This window comes from Lygodium microphyllum, chromosome 18 (assembly GCF_053477565.2).
Source record: "Lygodium microphyllum isolate KBCC chromosome 18, Lygodium_microphyllum_v1.1.10, whole genome shotgun sequence".
Classification (NCBI taxonomy): Eukaryota; Viridiplantae; Streptophyta; class Polypodiopsida; order Schizaeales; family Lygodiaceae; genus Lygodium; species Lygodium microphyllum.
In genome coordinates, this window is record NC_141152.1 from 131,037,588 (window position 1) to 131,055,908 (window position 18,321).

General features: G+C 43.6%; 1 protein-coding gene across 2 annotated transcripts in view; it reads right to left on the reverse strand.

The window, feature by feature from the left end:
* Positions 1-540: 540 nt before the first annotated feature.
* SSN2 (zinc finger SWIM domain protein) overlaps positions 541-18,321 on the reverse strand; it is a 40,318-nt gene continuing 22,537 nt past the window's right edge. Inside the window, exons 4-5 of one of the 2 annotated variants that reach the window (XM_087699238.1) lie at positions 948-1,051; positions 541-778 (exon numbers count right to left, since the gene is read on the reverse strand). In XM_087699238.1, coding sequence (XP_087555364.1) covers positions 763-778; positions 948-1,051 — 120 coding nt within the window. In that variant the 3' untranslated portion in view covers positions 541-762. Of the gene's footprint in view, positions 779-943; positions 1,052-18,321 lie in introns of both variants that reach the window. The other variant, XM_087699237.1, reaches the window with a different exon arrangement.

The following is an 18,321-nucleotide window of genomic DNA, read 5'->3' on the forward strand; positions in this document are numbered from 1 at the left end:
CTTGGCCAGCAAGGAATTTTTGCAAAGTTTTCAATTGTAGAAAATGTAATGAAAATTTTGAATTCCCACCAGTTCTCCATAGGCCTGTTGCCATGTAAGCCAAAAAATCAACTCCCACTGGCCGCCCACATTTCACATCTATTAGTATGGGTGGTCCCTCAGATGAGTCATCCATCTGCGTTATCTGAACTGAACCAGAGCTAAAATGAGTTCTCTCATTTATCTTGAGCTCCCTTGGCCCATACTCTTAAGTTTTCCTAAGCCACAAAATATCAACCAAGCAGTTGCAGCAGCAAAACATGGCTTTACTCATTAGCCTCAGGAAAATAGCTTTGGAACCTTCACTTTTGGTGGAGCCGTTGGCTATGTCTAAGTCACAAAGGCAGCCAAAAATAGTCTAGAAAACACCAGAAGTTATGATGATGATCAGAAAAAGAACAACTAACATTGAGATGCTATACTAAGAAGGGACGCCATATTCAAAAAGAAACCCAGCTAGAGCAACCCCTTTGATCGCGTCGCACATCACTACACACAAAAGAACCATAGAATGCACTAGCATGGCAAATCTTACATTTAAAACATGATTAACTTCTCTGAACATCAGCATTCACAATATAAAAAGAGAATTCAAAGGATAGATAATAGTAGATATTGGGCAATGAAATTAGTGACTTTCTTGCCGTAACAATAATATGGCGAGCTCCTCATCAGAGACTACAACTTGTTGACATGTGCCCAAAGCATCTGCAATCCTTGCAGCTAACTGATGCTTGCACTGCATATCATGAATAAACATGTCAAATGAACTGAGAATGCCAGTAAATCTGACGACACACAAAACACTTCCTATCTTTTATTTTGGGAAAAGCAAGCTGAGAAACAAATAAATGAGCTGAGAATATGCTTTATTGGAGCTTTGCAAGAGGGCAAAGGCATTTACACACAGCTGATCTCCTCTACCCACTACGTCGAAGAAGAATGACTGACACGAACAGAAGTGCCTAGGAAAGCATAAGTATTTGTCACTGCCCTTAGACTCACCTGCAACCTGCATAAATACAGTATGTTGTTTTAAATTGGCACAAACAGGAGTGCCTACAAAAGCGTAAGTCTTTCAAACCACATTTACAGGTAACTGGTGTAGACACAGTACGTGTAGAGATGACTCTCACTAAGAATACCACCAGCAGTAAGGACAGTATGGCATATCCTACTTGCAGACAAATATACTAAAAAAGGACTTTTAACTAACAATTCACCACATGAAAGGCATAGACAAACAGATATTAGTGCCCCAAAAAAATAATGTAGATCTACTCTACCAAAAGGAAGAGCTCCAAGGACAACTGCAGCAATGATACTTTGTACCATTTTATATGGTTGTTTATATTCAAGAGCCCTTGTTATTTTAGGACTGTAACAATGGTTGCAAGGTACCTAACATACTATACCCTTTTGAACGAAGTGTTATAGTCATATATTCAGAGACTGATAATGAAATATTGAATATGAAATGCACTTGACACACTTAGCACTGCCCCTAATGAAATTCTGTATACTCCTCCACTTTGCATCCTGTAAGCAGGTAGGCTAAGGTGTGATAGAGCATTGTAGCTTAATCACAATCAGCCATGGTGTACTTTGGCATGGTTTACGAGACAGATATTTAGTATATATCTGGACAGTAGACACACAAGGACGCTCATGACACCATACAATGAAGGACCCACATCCCTCAAAAGAAAGAGGGTATATCCCTCATTAGCTCTCTGAATTAGATGTGATAAAATTCTCAACAAAGACAAACAGAGTTAAACAAGAGAATGTTGAAGTTACCCTCTACTTATCAACTCTACTTCCAGTTGATCAAGTCCTCACACTAAGAAATCCCAGATCTTCATAATAGATCTAATATACAACTTCAGATGGCTGAGAATATAGCATTCGGCCTATGAACAGCTCCTCAACATAAATCTCTCGCAAACAATCAGCTAGAATGGCCAAATCTGGTCCTGAAGCAGTCAAAACACTTTTTTGACAAAGATAAAACTAAGAAGAACCTCCCTGACAAAAAACGCTATGCAAAAATATCTCAGATAATTATAAGGGCAGCAGACAGTGTTGCTCTGGACTGTAGAAACCCTCGACAGCTTTGACCTGTGGCTGAGAGGGTATCTTCAGCTGAGTCAGCTTTTGAATGGATCACTACAGACTCCCAATGCTGTCATAAATTGGATAAAACTGGAAGCCCTGCCATCTACTTTCCTGCTTGTGATATTAGCATTTCAGCTCTTTGGGCATTTTATAGCTTTCTTTCAAAAGATTTAGCTTTTCAAAGAACTCTTTGAGCACAAGAGCTATTCTTAAAAAGCAAGGCTCAACTGACATTCAAAAAGTAATTGGCATATCTTGGATCCTAGGATTGGACCTCAATTCCTGAAACAAGTGAAAAGTGTGCTTTTGGGACTTAGCAAAGCATCTGAGTTGCAAAAAAGTTTTTGTTGGCAAAACCAAACAAAGCAACCTAGTTGATCCACCATCTATGCAGCATTCACAAGCTTTTTATCTCGTCATTCAAATACACTAGGGCTTAATCTTGTACAAGCAAAAGAAGAGTAAAGGAAGTTCAAGTACTGTCCATACCTCAAAGACAACACAAGATAAAGGTCAACCGTATCTCCCATCATCCTCTCAACCTTAAAACTTCTATGCTATTGACTCACTCGGTCCTTTCTTGGAAAGTGGTGCTTGAGAAGTCTTGCCAACATCCAAGTGCTAATCATTTGCAAGCCAATTCTCTGCAAGTTGGACTACTAGTTGCTTCTAAGATTGTTTCATGGGAAGGAAAACAGCAAATATTGAATAGAATTGCAAGGCTCAAGCTGATTTCTATTGCTAATACACTTTTGCCTACACAGCAAACCTTAATGTCATTTCATTAAATCTGAAGGATTTTTCACATTCCCAAAGGATGTAACTTATGTAACACCATTTCAGCTTCCTTGTGTGTATGGCAGCCATTTCCTTGCTTCGACCCAAATAGTCCCTAGCACGATTGGAGAATGAAAGGACCGCCATTCTTGGAGCATGCATCAATCAATCCAATATATCATTTGCTTATTAAGGATCACGATTGGTTGACACATAAGGGTAATTCCCTTTGGGACCTCCACAATGGTAGAGCTTGGTGGAAATCCAAAGTGATGGTGGGCTGGCTTAATATTAAATAAACCCCCCTTCAACTCCAAATATTTAATTGGAGAATGTTGGTGGGTGGTCTCTTTCTTGCTTCTGCTCTCTCAAGACACCATGTTACCAATGGTTCTTGCTTCTTTTGTACTACAAATAAGCCGACGTATCATCATCGGTTTCTCTCTTGCTTGGTGCCAAGATAGATATGGTCTCTTTTCCCAAGATTTGGTATCATCTAGTCATAGCAACCATGTATCCATGAGGTTGTGTTTTTGGAAAACCCAAACTAACAAATTCCATGCAGCCACATGTGATGATTGTTTTCTACTTTTTGCGTTTCTAGGACTACTCACATAATTGGACTATCCGAAATGCATTCATTTTTTATTCTCTTTTTGGAGTGCACAATCATATTGACCAATTGAGAGGTCTTCTTCACTAGCAGTTTAGCATCACAATATGCAGGCATCAATTCCGAGGATGATTTGGTTTCTTGTCATGCTGCAATTTCTTCAATCTTTTTGTCATAAATATAGTTCACTTGTGACTCTTGTATTTTACATTCATACTATTTAATCCAATTGCCATGTACAAAAAAGAGAGAGAAAGAAAGAAAAGAAAGTTGCATTAACGTCTAAATCGGCCTAGGAGATAATAATAGATACATCTGAAGTTCAAGGATATTAAACAAAGCACTAGAGATTTGATAAATTGATATGGAGATCAGTATCATCCTAAGGCATCTCTCACAAGTCTATCCAACATGGATAGGCTGAAGTGTCGCGGTAGGGCTGTTCAATGACATGCCAATATCATCTAGATCATTTGATGGTGCCTTGAGCAGGGACCTGGACCAGCAAGTCATGGTGGGCATACTCTATGTCTCTCGGTGGTTCTAACCAGGGTGACTCCCTATAGGCTATGGTGGAACCAAGGGTCAATCTGGGGTATGCTCTGAAGTATACGGTATACCTCCCTCAAGACTGTGAGAGGCAATCTCTACGTTAACATAACTCCAAAAGGAAGAGTCCAAAGGGCAATGCTAATCTAGGAAGTCCATCACCCTGAAGAGTGGTTTGAATCACCCTTGGAACAAACAATGAAAGCGCCCTCTAATCTCATAGTACATTGGGCACCTACATATGTAGTGCTCTTCAGCCTCCAGCTCAAGCTAGCAAAGTTGGCAAATCTCGCCCTCTAGAGGAAGGGAATCTGCACCATAGTGACTAGTCTCTGTCCATAAGTGGTGTGAGGATGTGCTAAGCTAACCAATGGCTCACCGTACTCCATGGGACAAGTGTGTATCCATATATCTCGGCCGAATTGCAAAAAATCGGGGTATATATGTAGAAGATGCTCTCAATAGAAAGCCACATTCATCCCTAAGTCTTGGATAGGTGCTAACCAAGTCCTAGTTGCATGTAGCTGGAAAATGTCCATCCTGATGATCCCATTGAGCTCCTCTGTCACTAAATTGATTGCTTATTACGCATTCTCTATTTAATAAAGTCATGTTAATAAATTAATGCCTCACTTTTCTTGAAGTGTTGATGATGATCTAGCATGTCCATGAGACCATTTAGAGACCAATATTCCTAGTGCATCACTTAATGGGGTGATCAAAGCACTGTGACGGGGATATCTAATACAAGCAATAAAAGTCATGAAGGGGAAAAGAAGTGTCTGCCAAGTGTAAGAGTGTACACAAGAACCAAAGAGTTACACATAAATGAAGATGGATTAAGTTCTAAGAAGAGGAAGTGCATTAGCATTGTGTATATGTATTTATGTATGCATCCGGGGACGCCTAGGAACGTTTACTTGTGTGTAATGAGCATTGCATTCATTTGCGGTCATCCTCTCCCTTACAAGTCAAGATTTAAGGTCTTTTCTTTCATTAAGAAAGACAAGAGAGATAATTCTCTCACTAAGAAAGACGAGAGACGTGATCCTCTGGAAGTGAGGAGAGAAGTGATTTTCTCTTTCTATGGTCTAAAAAGACACAAGCTTTTGTGTGGACGTCAATCTTAAGGTTGAGGCCCAAGGCAATTTAATGAACTCTCCTTAAGGTGACTGCATGGACCACAAGTTAAGAGTACAGTTTAAGAAGCTGTTCTTTTTAAAAAAGACATGGTGAATCCATTTTTAAAATATCTCGCAACAGAAAGACGATCTCTAAAAACGAGCCGCGTGGGTTATCGAAAACAGCAAGATCTACTACTTTTGTGTTGGACCTTTTTTCATCCGAACAACGCACAAAGAGAGATCTCGAAATTAGTGCTCCAGAGTAGGTCCTGGAGCAACCACATCTTGCATGAAAATCAACTCAAGTCTCTCTCCAAGAAAAGAAGCTCTTGAAAGCCTATAAAAGAGGAGGCTCTCCTTGGGTGTAAGAGAAGTAAAGGAAGCATCACTTTGCATGCATCCAAGAGGAGAAGAGAAAGTGCAAGTGCTGCGGAAGCTTTGCTGAAATCAAGTGCTGTGGAAGCTCTACTGAAATCAAGTTCCAAGAGGAGAAGAAAAGATGCAAGTGTTGCGGAAGCTCTACTAAAATCAAGTGCTACGGAAGCTCTGCTGAAATCAAGTTCCAAGAGGAGAAGAGAAGGTGCAAGTGCTGCGGAGGCTCTGCTGAAATCAAGCGCCAAGAGGAGAGCCCTACACATATTGTGTAGGAGAGAAGGAGACTCAAGAAGGATCAAAAGGTGCTAACTTCCAAGTTGTGCAAATGTTAGCCAATTGTATACCATACAAGGAGCTGTGATCTTGTTTTCAAGATCTACAAGTAATAGCTGGCTTATGTGTAATGGAGAAGCTTGCTCATTGTCAATAATATAACTCCACAAGAGGGGGAACTAGCCCATCTTCCAATCCCTAGTATGTTGCCAATTTCTCTACCTCTCTCTCTCTCTATATATCTTTCTTCTCTCATCTATTCTCCCTCTATGCCAACATAATATTCGCCATATATATTTTAAGTATATAAGAAAGTCGAGCGTGTATCTCGGATCTTATATTAGATCCGCTTGCTATGACAGTGGAGGACATGTATATCACTAAAACGGATGTGGTAGATGCTTTGTTGTCAGCTCATGATGGTTTGTCACAATCGTGGATTGTTGACAGTGGTGCTTTATTTCATGTAACTCCATCTTTGAAGTGTTTTTCTTCTTATGCAAAAGGTAATCTTGGAAAAGTCTACCTGGGCAGCAATCATGCATGTGATATTGAATGAATGGGCACCATACACTTGGCTCTAGAAAATGGTCAAGAATTGATTCTTCATGATGTTAGGTATGTACCTGGCATCAAGAAGAGCTTGCTTTTTGTTGGGCAGCTAGACAACAAAGGTTAAATCACTACTTTTGATGGTGGAATGTGGAAAATACAAAAAGGGTCTATACTAGTCACTAGAGATGATAAAAAGGGGACTTTGTATTATCTCTATTACAAGGCACTTCCTGGAAAGTTTGTTGCAGTTGTTGAAGTATCGTCACACATGGAGTTATGGCACAAGCATCTTGGACACATGAGCCAAAAGGGTTTGCAAGTACTTTTTTCACTTTGAAGAGTTAATGTGAAAAACTCAAAGCTTGACTTTTGTGATGATTGTGTTCTTGGTAAACATGTAAAGAGTCCATATTCTCATGGAGCCTCTAGGAAGGCATGTATCTTAAATTTAGTCCATTCTAATGTATACACCATGCCAATAAACACTCATAGTGGTTTCCGTTATTTTGTTTCTTTTATTGATGACCATTCTAGGAAGCTATGGGTTTATTTGTATAAGCAAAAAAGTGAGGCATTGGATGCTTTTAAAAAGTTTTATGCATTGGTTAGTACTCAAAAGGGCTAAAAGTTAAAATGCATAAGAACAGATAACATGGGAGAGTATGTATCTAAAGAACTCAATAAGTTTTGTGATGTCAATGGGATTAAACGAGAGCTTACAGCTCCTTACAATCCATCATCTAATAGTGTGGTTGAGCGAATGAGTCACGTTATATGAGAAGATTTTGTGCATGTTGTTCACAGCTTATCTCTTGCAATCATTTTGGGGAGAGGCACTTAAAACTCCAGTGCATATTTGCAACCGATCTCCACATTGTGCACTTGAAAGTGGTATCCCTGAAGAGGTTTGGTCTGGCAAATGTGCTTCATATGACCACTTAAGAGTCTTTGGCTGCAAATGCTATGTACATGTACCTATTGATAGCAAAACCAAACTTTACATGAAATCTCATAAAGACATCTTCATGGGTTATGGAGATGAAGGTGAAATAGGTTATAGAGTTTGGGTTCCAAGCATGAAAAAGATGCTACGCAGTCGCGATGTGGTATTTAATGAGTAGAGCTACCATCCTTGTCATTCTTTTTACCTCTTGCATTAGCCTGCTTCTTGCATTCTTGTTTCTTTTTAAAGTACCTGCAATCTGGCTTTTTATACCATTTGTGATCACATTGATAACAAATTACATCTTACTATTTTTCCTTGCTTTTGCTGTAATTTTTGTTTTTATTTGCAGTATTAGATCTTTTTTCAATTCTTCCTCTTACATTGTAGGCTAATCCACTGTTTTTCCCACTTGCCTTGTGTCTAATCTCTTCATTTAGAATAGAACCACGCACACCATCAAATGTCAAGTTCGGGGAGTTTGGGCTATTGCTCAATGACAACCAATGCTTCCCATGAATCGGGCTATGTCATGAACAAGAAGATAGCCCTCAATTTAGGATCAAAAGCTAGCAAACCTGCATCCTATAACTGACTCAAAATACAAGTGAAAGCATTCAAATGATCTGAGACAAGCTTAGACTCATCAAGCTTCAAGTTGGCCAACTTTCGCATGAGATGTACCTGATTGACAGGAGTTGTATTCTCATAAGTAGCCTTGAGTTTCTCCCAAACTACATAGGCAGTATCAAGCCCCTTTATATCAACCAAGATATTATCTGTGACGGCCATTTTAGTGTAAGTAATGGCCTTTTTATTCATTTTAGCCCAATCCTCATCTGACAAAGCAATAGGCTTATGTCCTACTAAAGCATCATCACAATCCTTTAGAAAGAGTATGCCCTGCATACGATCTTTCCAAAGATCAAAACCGTTGCCATCGGATTTACGAATCTCAAAGAGATTCTTTGTGTCAGATGTAGATGCACTGCCAGCCATCTTCAGCAATACACAACTGCAATAAAGGGCTGAATGCTTTCAGCCAATAGCAAGGTTGTTGAATTGTAACAACAAGTATACACTCTTGTACTTCCAAGGTGTCCAAGAAGCAAATGTTTAGCTGCAATTTCAGTCTCAAATACTGATTACGGCATATACATGAATCAAATCTGATACATTTGCATTAAAGACAGCTTCCACTTCAGTAATACATCACCAAAATTCCCGAATGCAATGACCCAAATGCTGTATTTACCACTGTTTCACTACATAATGAGTATTCAGCAATATATATACCAAGAGAAGCTGCCCTTTTTCAACATTTGAAGCATCCAAAACTCAAAAGACTCCCACTCAACAATGAATCTACTGTAAATTTCACTGTCCAGTCTCAAATCGACTCAAAATATATCACCAATGTGAAAAGCCCCAAGATTTTTGCAATGAGTTTGCTCCAATTGCATCAATACATCTTCCCGAGCATCAAGCACGGGCGAATATTGCAGAAATTTCACGAATTCTGCAAAAGCCTCAAATTTTGGGGTCCAAGAGTGCACAAATTTTCAAGGAATTGCCTCAACCAAGCAAAAAACTTACTTGCATCTGAAAATCCCCAAAAATTTTGAGATCTATGCACTCAATGTCTACAATTTATGGATCGGAAATCACTGAAACATGTGTCTAGCCCCAAATCTAGGAAAAGCCCCCAAATTTCCAAAGGCAGATTTGCACAAATTTGTGGTCTATGCTTGCATGCGTGAACACCTGGGAGAAGAGAGAGAAAGCCAAAAGAAAAATTCCAGATTTTAAAAAATAACGTTGAACTGCCCGATTGTCACCTATAGCCCCTATCGGCCCGACTGTCACCTAGCCCCTGTCGGCCCATCACGTGTTTCACGTCTGACAGCTGGCCTTGTCGACTATCGCCGCCACACGCTGATCAGCCCATCAATCCCCGTCGACCTGCCTTCGTCCGTCTCTGACGCCCGCCACATACGCTGCCTTCGTCAGTCCTGTCTATCACCCGTTGTGTTGTCCATCTGACCTGCTCCCAGCAGCCCACGCTGGTTGTTACGCCTGCAGCAATACTGTCACCTTTGCAACCTGGCCTTTGACTGTTTCTGATCACAGCTAGTGCCTGTGCACCAACTGTGACTATCAATTAAAGCTCACGACTACTGTCTGTCATTGTTAGTGTTTCGGCGGCTTGCGTGAACCAAGCTCTGATACCAATTTGTCAAGTAGAAGCGGAAGCAGAGAGAGGGCAGGCACATTAATCAAGGTGCCCAATAGTACTGAACAATGAGAGAGAGAGAGTGAGTCGACGGATAGGTGTGTACCAGTGTGGTACACACAGAAAATAAAAGAATGTATTTATACCTAGCGTACGGTACACTTTCACCCGCTAGGGTGAGTTCACGTGTGTGAAGTAATATATACACAGGAGAGCGTAAAGGGCCTTTACACCCAACAAGTATTTTGTCACTATCATTTCTGTCTCTATAGAGACTGTTGTACTGGATTCATCTAGCAATACATATTTGGGAATTTCCTTGGTTGAGTAACTTGGTATCTATTTTCATTGCTTTGACTATGTCAAACTATGTACACCGGACGCTGATTATAGAGTAGGATGTCAGTGTCCACCTGTGTCGACTCTGAGTATGAGCTCCCTCTACTTTGTAGCAATGGTGCTTGGACCCGATTACACATAGCGACCATGATCATTGTTCCTCCGAGCGCTAAACTGAATGCACACGCATTCGCAAGGTCCGCCCAATACAATTCCAGCTCTAGGCCAAGCACAGCGATCCAAGTTTGATCAGCGCCAAACGGTACCATCTCCTAAGGCTCCTTTTATCCTCAGTGATGATGCATCCCGAGCACAACAACCCTCTCCACAATTGTGAAAGTCTTGTTTGCGTTCCACTCCACCGATTGGTCACGTATCCGCACTTCTATCAATTGCTCCCACTACTCCACTAAACCTAGCGGGTCATCTCTTGGCTTTTGTTCAATCGGTTGCTATCCCACCAATATCTCCTCATATATCTTCACTTCCTATCCCCATGGCCCACCCACCCAATATTTCATTTCTAAAGTTTTCTAGACCTTCCAATGAGGACTCAAGATCCAGATGCCTTCATCTGCCAATTTGATGTTGCTTACACGATCAACTTCCCTGTTCAAGTCAATGAGCCTAACAAAGTTGACGTATTCAAATCTTCAATGCGAAAAAAGATTGTAACCTGGCTAGCGGCAAAGCTTGGATGGACAACCTAGAATGATGCTCTCACCGCATTCCCTATTAGATTTCAACCCGACCAAACAGATACGCAAAAGCTGAAAAGGCTCCACAATCTTAAGCAAGGTGATAGATTTGTCCAAGCCTATACAGTCAAGTTCATCGTCCTCAATGATAGAATTGACCTAAATGCCCAACCCAAGGATGTGATGTTGAATACCTTGTATGTCCAAGGCTTCAATAAGCTAATTCAAAAAGCTTTTGCTTTCGATGACTTGTTTGGTAATAGTATCGACCTATTTTACAAGAAATCCCTCACATTAGAACAATTTTTGTCGACAGAAAAGTCAAGAAAATGACAAAAATCCATCAATTCGGCCCAAAAAAATCAAAGTCATAACACTAGTGATTCCGATTTGGAGGCAAAATCCAACAGTGAAAAAACTGACTCTGAGGAAGAGAAAGAGAAAAAGCCCAGCAAGAGTACGAAGAAGGGCAAGAGCAAGAAAACCTCGGAGAGCACTAGAAAAAATGAGGTCAAAAACCTATGGTGCACACAATGCAATAACCCCGGTTGAATGCAGCCTAAATCAAAGATGATTTAGTATTTGTAACATAGCCACTCATAACACCAAGTACTGTCGCTACAATGGCATGTACTAGATGACCCGTCCAGGAGGATGGTAAGGCACCGGAGCATCCCCACCCGGCCAATGGACCACTATTCCAACCAATCAAGCTCAACACTTGCAATTGCTTACACAAATTGAGAGTACCAGCAACTCGGGGTGGCCGTGATATGCGTGGTAGAGGAGGAAGAGGCCAAGGAAATTTCCGGTCATTCTCTAAACATTGTTTCTTCTATATGCAAGAAGGACACCAGCAATCCAAGTGTCCTGAAGCTCAAGCGTATGATGCCCTAAAAAGACAAGAACAAGGCCCAACACCCATGCCAAAAGCCAACATAATTGAAATCAAGGAACTAATGGAGTCAGATGTTCATATGGTCACCCAATCCAGGAAAACATACAAGGAAGCCGCATTGAAATCCACAAGCACTTCGTGGGCGAAGCAAGAGAAAGCATGCCATCAAGTGGCAGGTTGGTCAACACAAGAGCCAATAGCGATGAAATATCCGCCGCCGAGCTCTGGTCCGAAAGTTGGTTTGGTAGCTCATGTGCAGAGAAGAATCCTCTACAACACAAGGATAATCGAGATACTAAAACCCCGACAGGAATGAAAGGAAGCCGCATTGCAATGAATTATCCGTAGTCTAGTTGGCAACAAGATACACATACCCCGCCAACACAGGGAGTACAACAAGGTGTGAAGATAAACCCACACCCAGGATGGAGTCACCCAAAACCCAAAATGGACATAGGCCCAGAGTCTATAAAGTTAAAACCACAACAGGAATATGGATGAGCAATTCCAACCCCAAAACAAGAAAAAAACAAGCAAGTTGTGAGAGAAGATCTGCAACCCAATGGAGTTCAAAATCTAGATAGTCAACCTGGAATTCACAAAGGGAAGCAACCAAAGGTTTATCCTAGTAGACAGAAAAATCATAAACTCGACGATCATCCCAATAGGAAGCACAAGAGGAATCCGAAAGATCACCCTAGACAGAGACATGGTAAGACCCTAGAGACTACTCTGGAGGCAATAGAAGCCAAAAAAATGATGCTAAGCCCACAGCAACGAAAGGAAACACCAACAGTTTTGGTTGTTCCGAACTCATCCAAAGCATCAACCAGATGGGAACCAGTAAATATTATTGTTCCATTAAGAGATCTCTTAAATCTTATACCAACTTTCAAGGATCACCTATTAAAGATGATTCAACCAAAGCAACCAATATTACCGAAGGTGACAATTTGAAGAATCCAACAAGAGCCAGTACGACCAAGTCCATTGTCTGATCCAACTATTCCGATAAATCCTGTTCGGTGCAAGGACCAAATCATCTAGAACATCCTGCTCAACAGCAGATCTGGTATCAACGTCATCACATTGGCAACCTGTCAAGAATTAGGATTGATGGATTGGGAACCAACGCCATTCCTGGTCAGAATGGCGAATCAACAAAGGGTGAGACCACTTGGTATCATACGTTTTGTACTTTTGGAAATTGCTACAAATCAATTCCTAGTTTCACTAGTGATGTTAAATATGGAGCACACAAGCAAAGATTACCACCTCTTGTTAAGAAGGCCTTGGCTCGACCAAGCAAAAGTAACCCATAATTGGAATAAAGACAAACTCATCATCCGCAAGAATCAACATAAAGTGATTGTATTCTTGAAAAATGTTTACCCTCCCTCACCACAATGCAGACTGGCTGTGGCCAAAACGGTCAATATGGTAGAAGGCTTAAGCGATAATAAGGAGGAAATTCTAAAGGCTAATGTAGATTTACAACCATGGTATCTAGTTAATGTGTTGCAAATCAATGAACAATATAAGCAGCCATAAAGGTTACCTGCCAAAACCTCGGAGAAGGAGCAGGACAACACTCTAAACACTTCCAAAATCCAAAACTTTGACTATGAGAAGGAAGATGATGATATTGATGAGATTACTAAAGCCAAGATAAAAGAAGTACTGAGATAGGAGTGAGAGTTCGAGGCACAAATGAAGGTGGTCACAAGAGTGAAGGAAGATGAATTAGGCATGGTGTTTCTTAGTCCGTCCAAACCAATGAAGATCAGTGCCCAACTGGAGCCACAATTCCACAAGCAACTCATCAATTTACTGACTGAGTTTAAAGATGCATTTGCTTGGGAGCACTCAAAGATGAAAAAACTGGATCCCAAATCCTACCAGCACCAAATTCTCTTGGAACCGGATGCTATTCCAGTTCAAATATAGCAATACTAGATGAACCGTCACATGGCCAAACAAATCAAAGATAAGTTAGACCGACTACTACGAGTTGGCTTTATAGCCCCAATAGATTGAGCTGATTGGATTTTCTTGATTGTCATAGTCCCCAAGAAGAACAAGAAGCTGTGGATCTATGTTTTACTATAGAAAGCTCAATGCAACCACTATTCCAGATCCATTTCCTATACCCTACTTAGATACTATTTTGGATGAAGTGGCCCGCCATGAGATATACTCCTTTCTCAATGGCTTCAGTGGTTACAACCAAGTTTAACTTGCCCTAGAAGATCAACCTAAAACAGTTTCCATCACCGCATGGGGTGTGTATGTCTATATGATGATGTGGTTTGGCCTCAAGAATGCTCTAGTCTCTTTTCAAAGAGACATGCAAGAGACCTTTGGGCATTATCTGACTGATTTTGAGTGTCTTTCTGTGAGAGTGCGCAACGGAAGAAGAACACGAACACAGAGGAGAGGAGAGAGAAAGCAGAGAATGAAGGAAGAAAGTCTGCACCGACTGAGATGAATGCTGAATACACTGAAATGGACAGAGCAGTCCCTGCACGCAGCCCGGAGCGTCAGTGAGGGGACCAGGACAGACTGGAAGCAATGGCAGCACCAATGCCGGAGACGGAGATGACGGAGGCAGTGCTGAACCTGCAGAGAACAATGCTCTCTCAGTCATTTTAGTGGCTGTCCTGGTTAGCCAGCAGCCTGTGGGTGTCATACAGCCCAAACTGGGCTGTTTTTCTGCAGTCGGCCCATTTTCTGGGCAGGTCGGCCACATCTGGCCAAAGTTGGCCAGATCTGGCTGGTCGGCCAAATCTGGCCAGCCAGATTTGGCAGGTCGGCCAGTTTTCTGGCCTGGGAGCTATATATAGCAGCCCCCCCAGTCATTCCAGCATTGTTCTCTGCAGGTTCAGCACTGCCTCCGTCGTCTCCGTCTCCGGCATTGGTGCTGCCATTGCTTCCAGTCTGTCCTGGTCCCCTCACTGACGCTCCGGGCTGCGTGCAGGGACTGCTCTGTCCATTTCAGTGTATTCAGCATTCATCTCAGTCAGTGCAGACTTTCTTCCTTCATTCTCTGCTTTCTCTCTCCTCTCCTCTGTGTTCGTGTTCTTCTTCCGTTGCGCACTCTCACATGGTATCATCGCCTGATTGAGAGCACGGAGGACATACCCTCAGGAGTGAGATACCCTACTGCTGCTGCCAACTGATCATCAACTGCCAGGCGACTTCTACAGGAGGCCTTTCAGCCTGCGTTTTGCTGCTCACGCTGTCTGCAGAGGCTGCCACGTCAACCATCAACGCAGAAATCCTGCGTTTACCACCAGGCTGTCCCTCTTTCTGCTGGGCGACCTCCCTACAGGCTGCGTTTTGCTGTCCTGCTGGTCGCTTTCACTCCAGGCGGCACATTCCTGATGGCGACTTCTTTCCTGGTGCTGGTGGTCTCTTTCCTAGTGATCGACATCAGTTATCTTTGCATTTTGCAGATCCAGGTGTTTGTAGGCACTCTCTGCCTGCGTCTTGGTGGTTGGTGACCACATTGCTGGTCCTATTTCGACAGCGGCACAACTTTCTTTGGTATTTTGCAGATTGGAAGATGTCTTACCAGTTTTCAGGCTTTGAAGACTCAGAGGATGAACTTCTTTCTCATCATTCCTCTGAGCGGAGGTGGGATTATCGTGAGGTTCGACATCGGGAAGAACCTCCTCGCACTCGTCCTTCTTCAGTCCATGCATCTCAGAGGGTTCCATCTACCGCGAAGGTTTCTTCCGTGAAGACTGCTTCAGATGTGCGGATGCCTTCTTTGATTCCCTCTATTCAGGTGCCAATTCTCCCTTCCTTTCTGAAGGAAGATAAGTTGGATGGTTCCAACTACTCCCTATGGTCATGCAAGGTGGCCTGCATCCTCGATACCTTTGACCTTTGGGAGCTTGTTTCTTCACCCATCGACCGTCCCCCCGTGGATTCGTCCGATGGCACCTCTATGGACCGTGCAGCCTTATGGGATAGGCTCAACTCTCGAGCCCGTTCCTTTCTTTTTATGAGTCTCCATGATTCTGTTCTTGTACATGTTCACAGGTTACAGACCGCGGCGGACGTGTGGACGAAGCTTGCGTCTTTGTATCAGCACAAGGCATTTGCCCACAAGATTTCCCTGGAGAAGAAGTTGCAGATGCTCAGTCTTGATGGTTCTCCTTCCATGAAGGAGCACATCACGAAGATGGAGGATATGCGAGGCGAACTAGCCTCTCTTGGTCGTCTGATATCGTCTGAGGATATGGCGATGATTCTGTTGACTCAGCTGCCATCACCCCGTTATGATGTCTTCTACACCAGCCTCATCACTTCGAGGACCCGTGAGACACTCCTATGGGAGGAGCTTTCCCCGCTTGTCTTGGAGCATGACGAGCGACTCAAAGAGGTGGGAGCCAGTGGCTCCACCAAGGCATTTACGGCCGGCACAGGTGGCGGCAAGAAGAAGAAACAAAAGAAGGAGAAGGCCAAGGACAAGAAGGAGGAGGACAAGAAGGATGCGAAGGAGAAGAAGCCCAAGTGTCCCCATTGTGGAAAGGGCACTCATCCCGAGGAGAAGTGTTGGCAGAAGTATCCCCATTTGAAGCCTAAGGAGAAGGACTCGAAGGCGGCCCCAGCCACAACAGAATCTGCGTTTGTGCATGTCTTTATTGAGGAGGACACTGCCCTAGCTTCTACCACACAGGAGAAGCCTTGGCTTGTCGACAGTGGAGCATCTTCACATATGACCTTCCGTCAAGATTGGCTTCAGGATCTTCGTTCCAGAGGGGGTACAGTCACCATTGGTGACAATTCTACAATTCCAGTTCGAGGCGTGGGGACTTTCCCTATGTTTTCTGACAGGCGGTCTTCCTCCGCCAAAGTTCTCTATGTCCCTGATTTGGGTTTTAACCTATTATCTGTGCATGGCCTTACTCAGTTAGGTACCCGAGTCATTTTTACACAGGATGCAGTCACAGTGGAGGATGCTTCTACAGGTGATGCTCTTTGGACAGGTACACAGGAGGGTGGGCTTTATACGCTCACAGCCTTGGCTGCGCGGACTTCCCATGAGCTTGGGCTGCTTTGGCATGCTCGGTATGGTCATTTGAACCTCGATTCTCTTCGTCGGGCTTCTAGGAGGAAGATGGTGGAGGGACTTCCTGATTTCCCTCCTCTTCACACTTTGTGCCCTAGCTGCTTGAGGGGCAAGCAGCACCGGCAGCCTCACCCGCAGGTTGCTTCTAGGAGGGCTACCTCTCCGCTTGAGTTGGTTCACACCAACCTTTGCGGACCTATGGGCACGGCCTCCCTTGGGAAGGCCAAGTATTTGATGCTGATTGTGGACGACTTTAGTCGTTATGTGTGGCCTTATTTCTTGGAGTACAAGAGCGAGGTGTACTCCCGTTTCTGTGAGTGGCAGGTGTTTGTGGAGACCCAAACAACTTCCAAGGTTCGTGGCGTTCGAGCTGATCACAGTGGCGAGTTCACTTCTCACCTTTTCTCTCAATTTTGCAGGGATCATGGTATTGGGGTGGAGTATTCCCATCCGAACACACCATCAGAGAATGGTGTGGTGGAGCGTGCGAATCGGACCATGATTGAGATGGCCCGATCTATGCTGGAGCATAGGAGTCTTCCTCATTTCCTTTGGGGTGAGGCGGTGGCTACAGCGGTGCATATTCGCAACCGCTCTCCGACTTCGGCGTTACAGGACATGACTCCGTATGAGGCTTTCTTTGGGAAGAAGCCTTCCGTGTCCCATTTTCGCATCTTTGGGTGCGATGCTTTTGTCCATGTGGACAAGAAGAAGAGGAAGACGAAGTTCGACTCTAAGTCGAGAAAGCTTATCTTCGTTGGTTATAGTACGACCACGAAGGGATATCAGCTCTACGACCCGACGACGCGGAAGGTTGAGGTGAGCAGGGATGTGATCTTTGATGAGGCTTCGGCCTCTGAGGATCCGATTGATGGTTCCATTACAGATGTTTCTTCGTCATCGACGGACCCCCCCCCCCACCTTCTCTCCCTTCACTTCCTTCCAGGATGCCCCTTAGCACCCCCCCTATTCCTCCTCCTTCGGCTTCCCTTTCCCCTTTGGTGGATGTGCCTCCGTCTTCTACGAGCTCTACTACTGCCACTTCGGGATCTTCACGGGATACACAGCCTTCTTCAGATGCGGATGATCTATCTTCACTCGGTGAGGGGGAGTCCCTCTCCGATTTGGGTGCTTTGCAGGTTCCGGAGACCCCCCGGTCTCCCTCACAGCAGCAAGAGTCTCTCAGGATTCCTTTATGGTATCGCCGGCTCATGCAGGATTCAGGTGTTACTCACTTTCATGCTTCTTCTACAGGTCCACGTCGATCAGCACGTTTACAGGCCCAGCGGGACAGTTCACTATGTGTGAACTATGCTCTTATGTCACAGATTCTTCAGGATTCCGAGCCTTCCACTCTGGAGGAGGCTCTTGCACAGGATATTTGGAGACAGGCTATGCAGGCCGAGCTCGATTCCATCGAGCGAAACCATACGTGGGAGCTTGTTCCGCGTCCCGCAAAACGGAAGGTGATTGGTGTGAAATGGGTCTTTAAGACCAAGTATCTTGCAGATGGCTCCTTGGACAAGCATAAGGCTAGGCTTGTTGCCAAGGGTTTTGCACAGCGTGCAGGCTTGGACTACTTCGAGACTTTTGCTCCTACAGCCAGGATGTCCACCATACGAGTTCTTTTGGCTCTTGCTGCTCACCACCGTTGGCTTGTCTATCAGATGGACGTCAAGTCTGCTTTTCTAAATGGCGTTCTTGAGG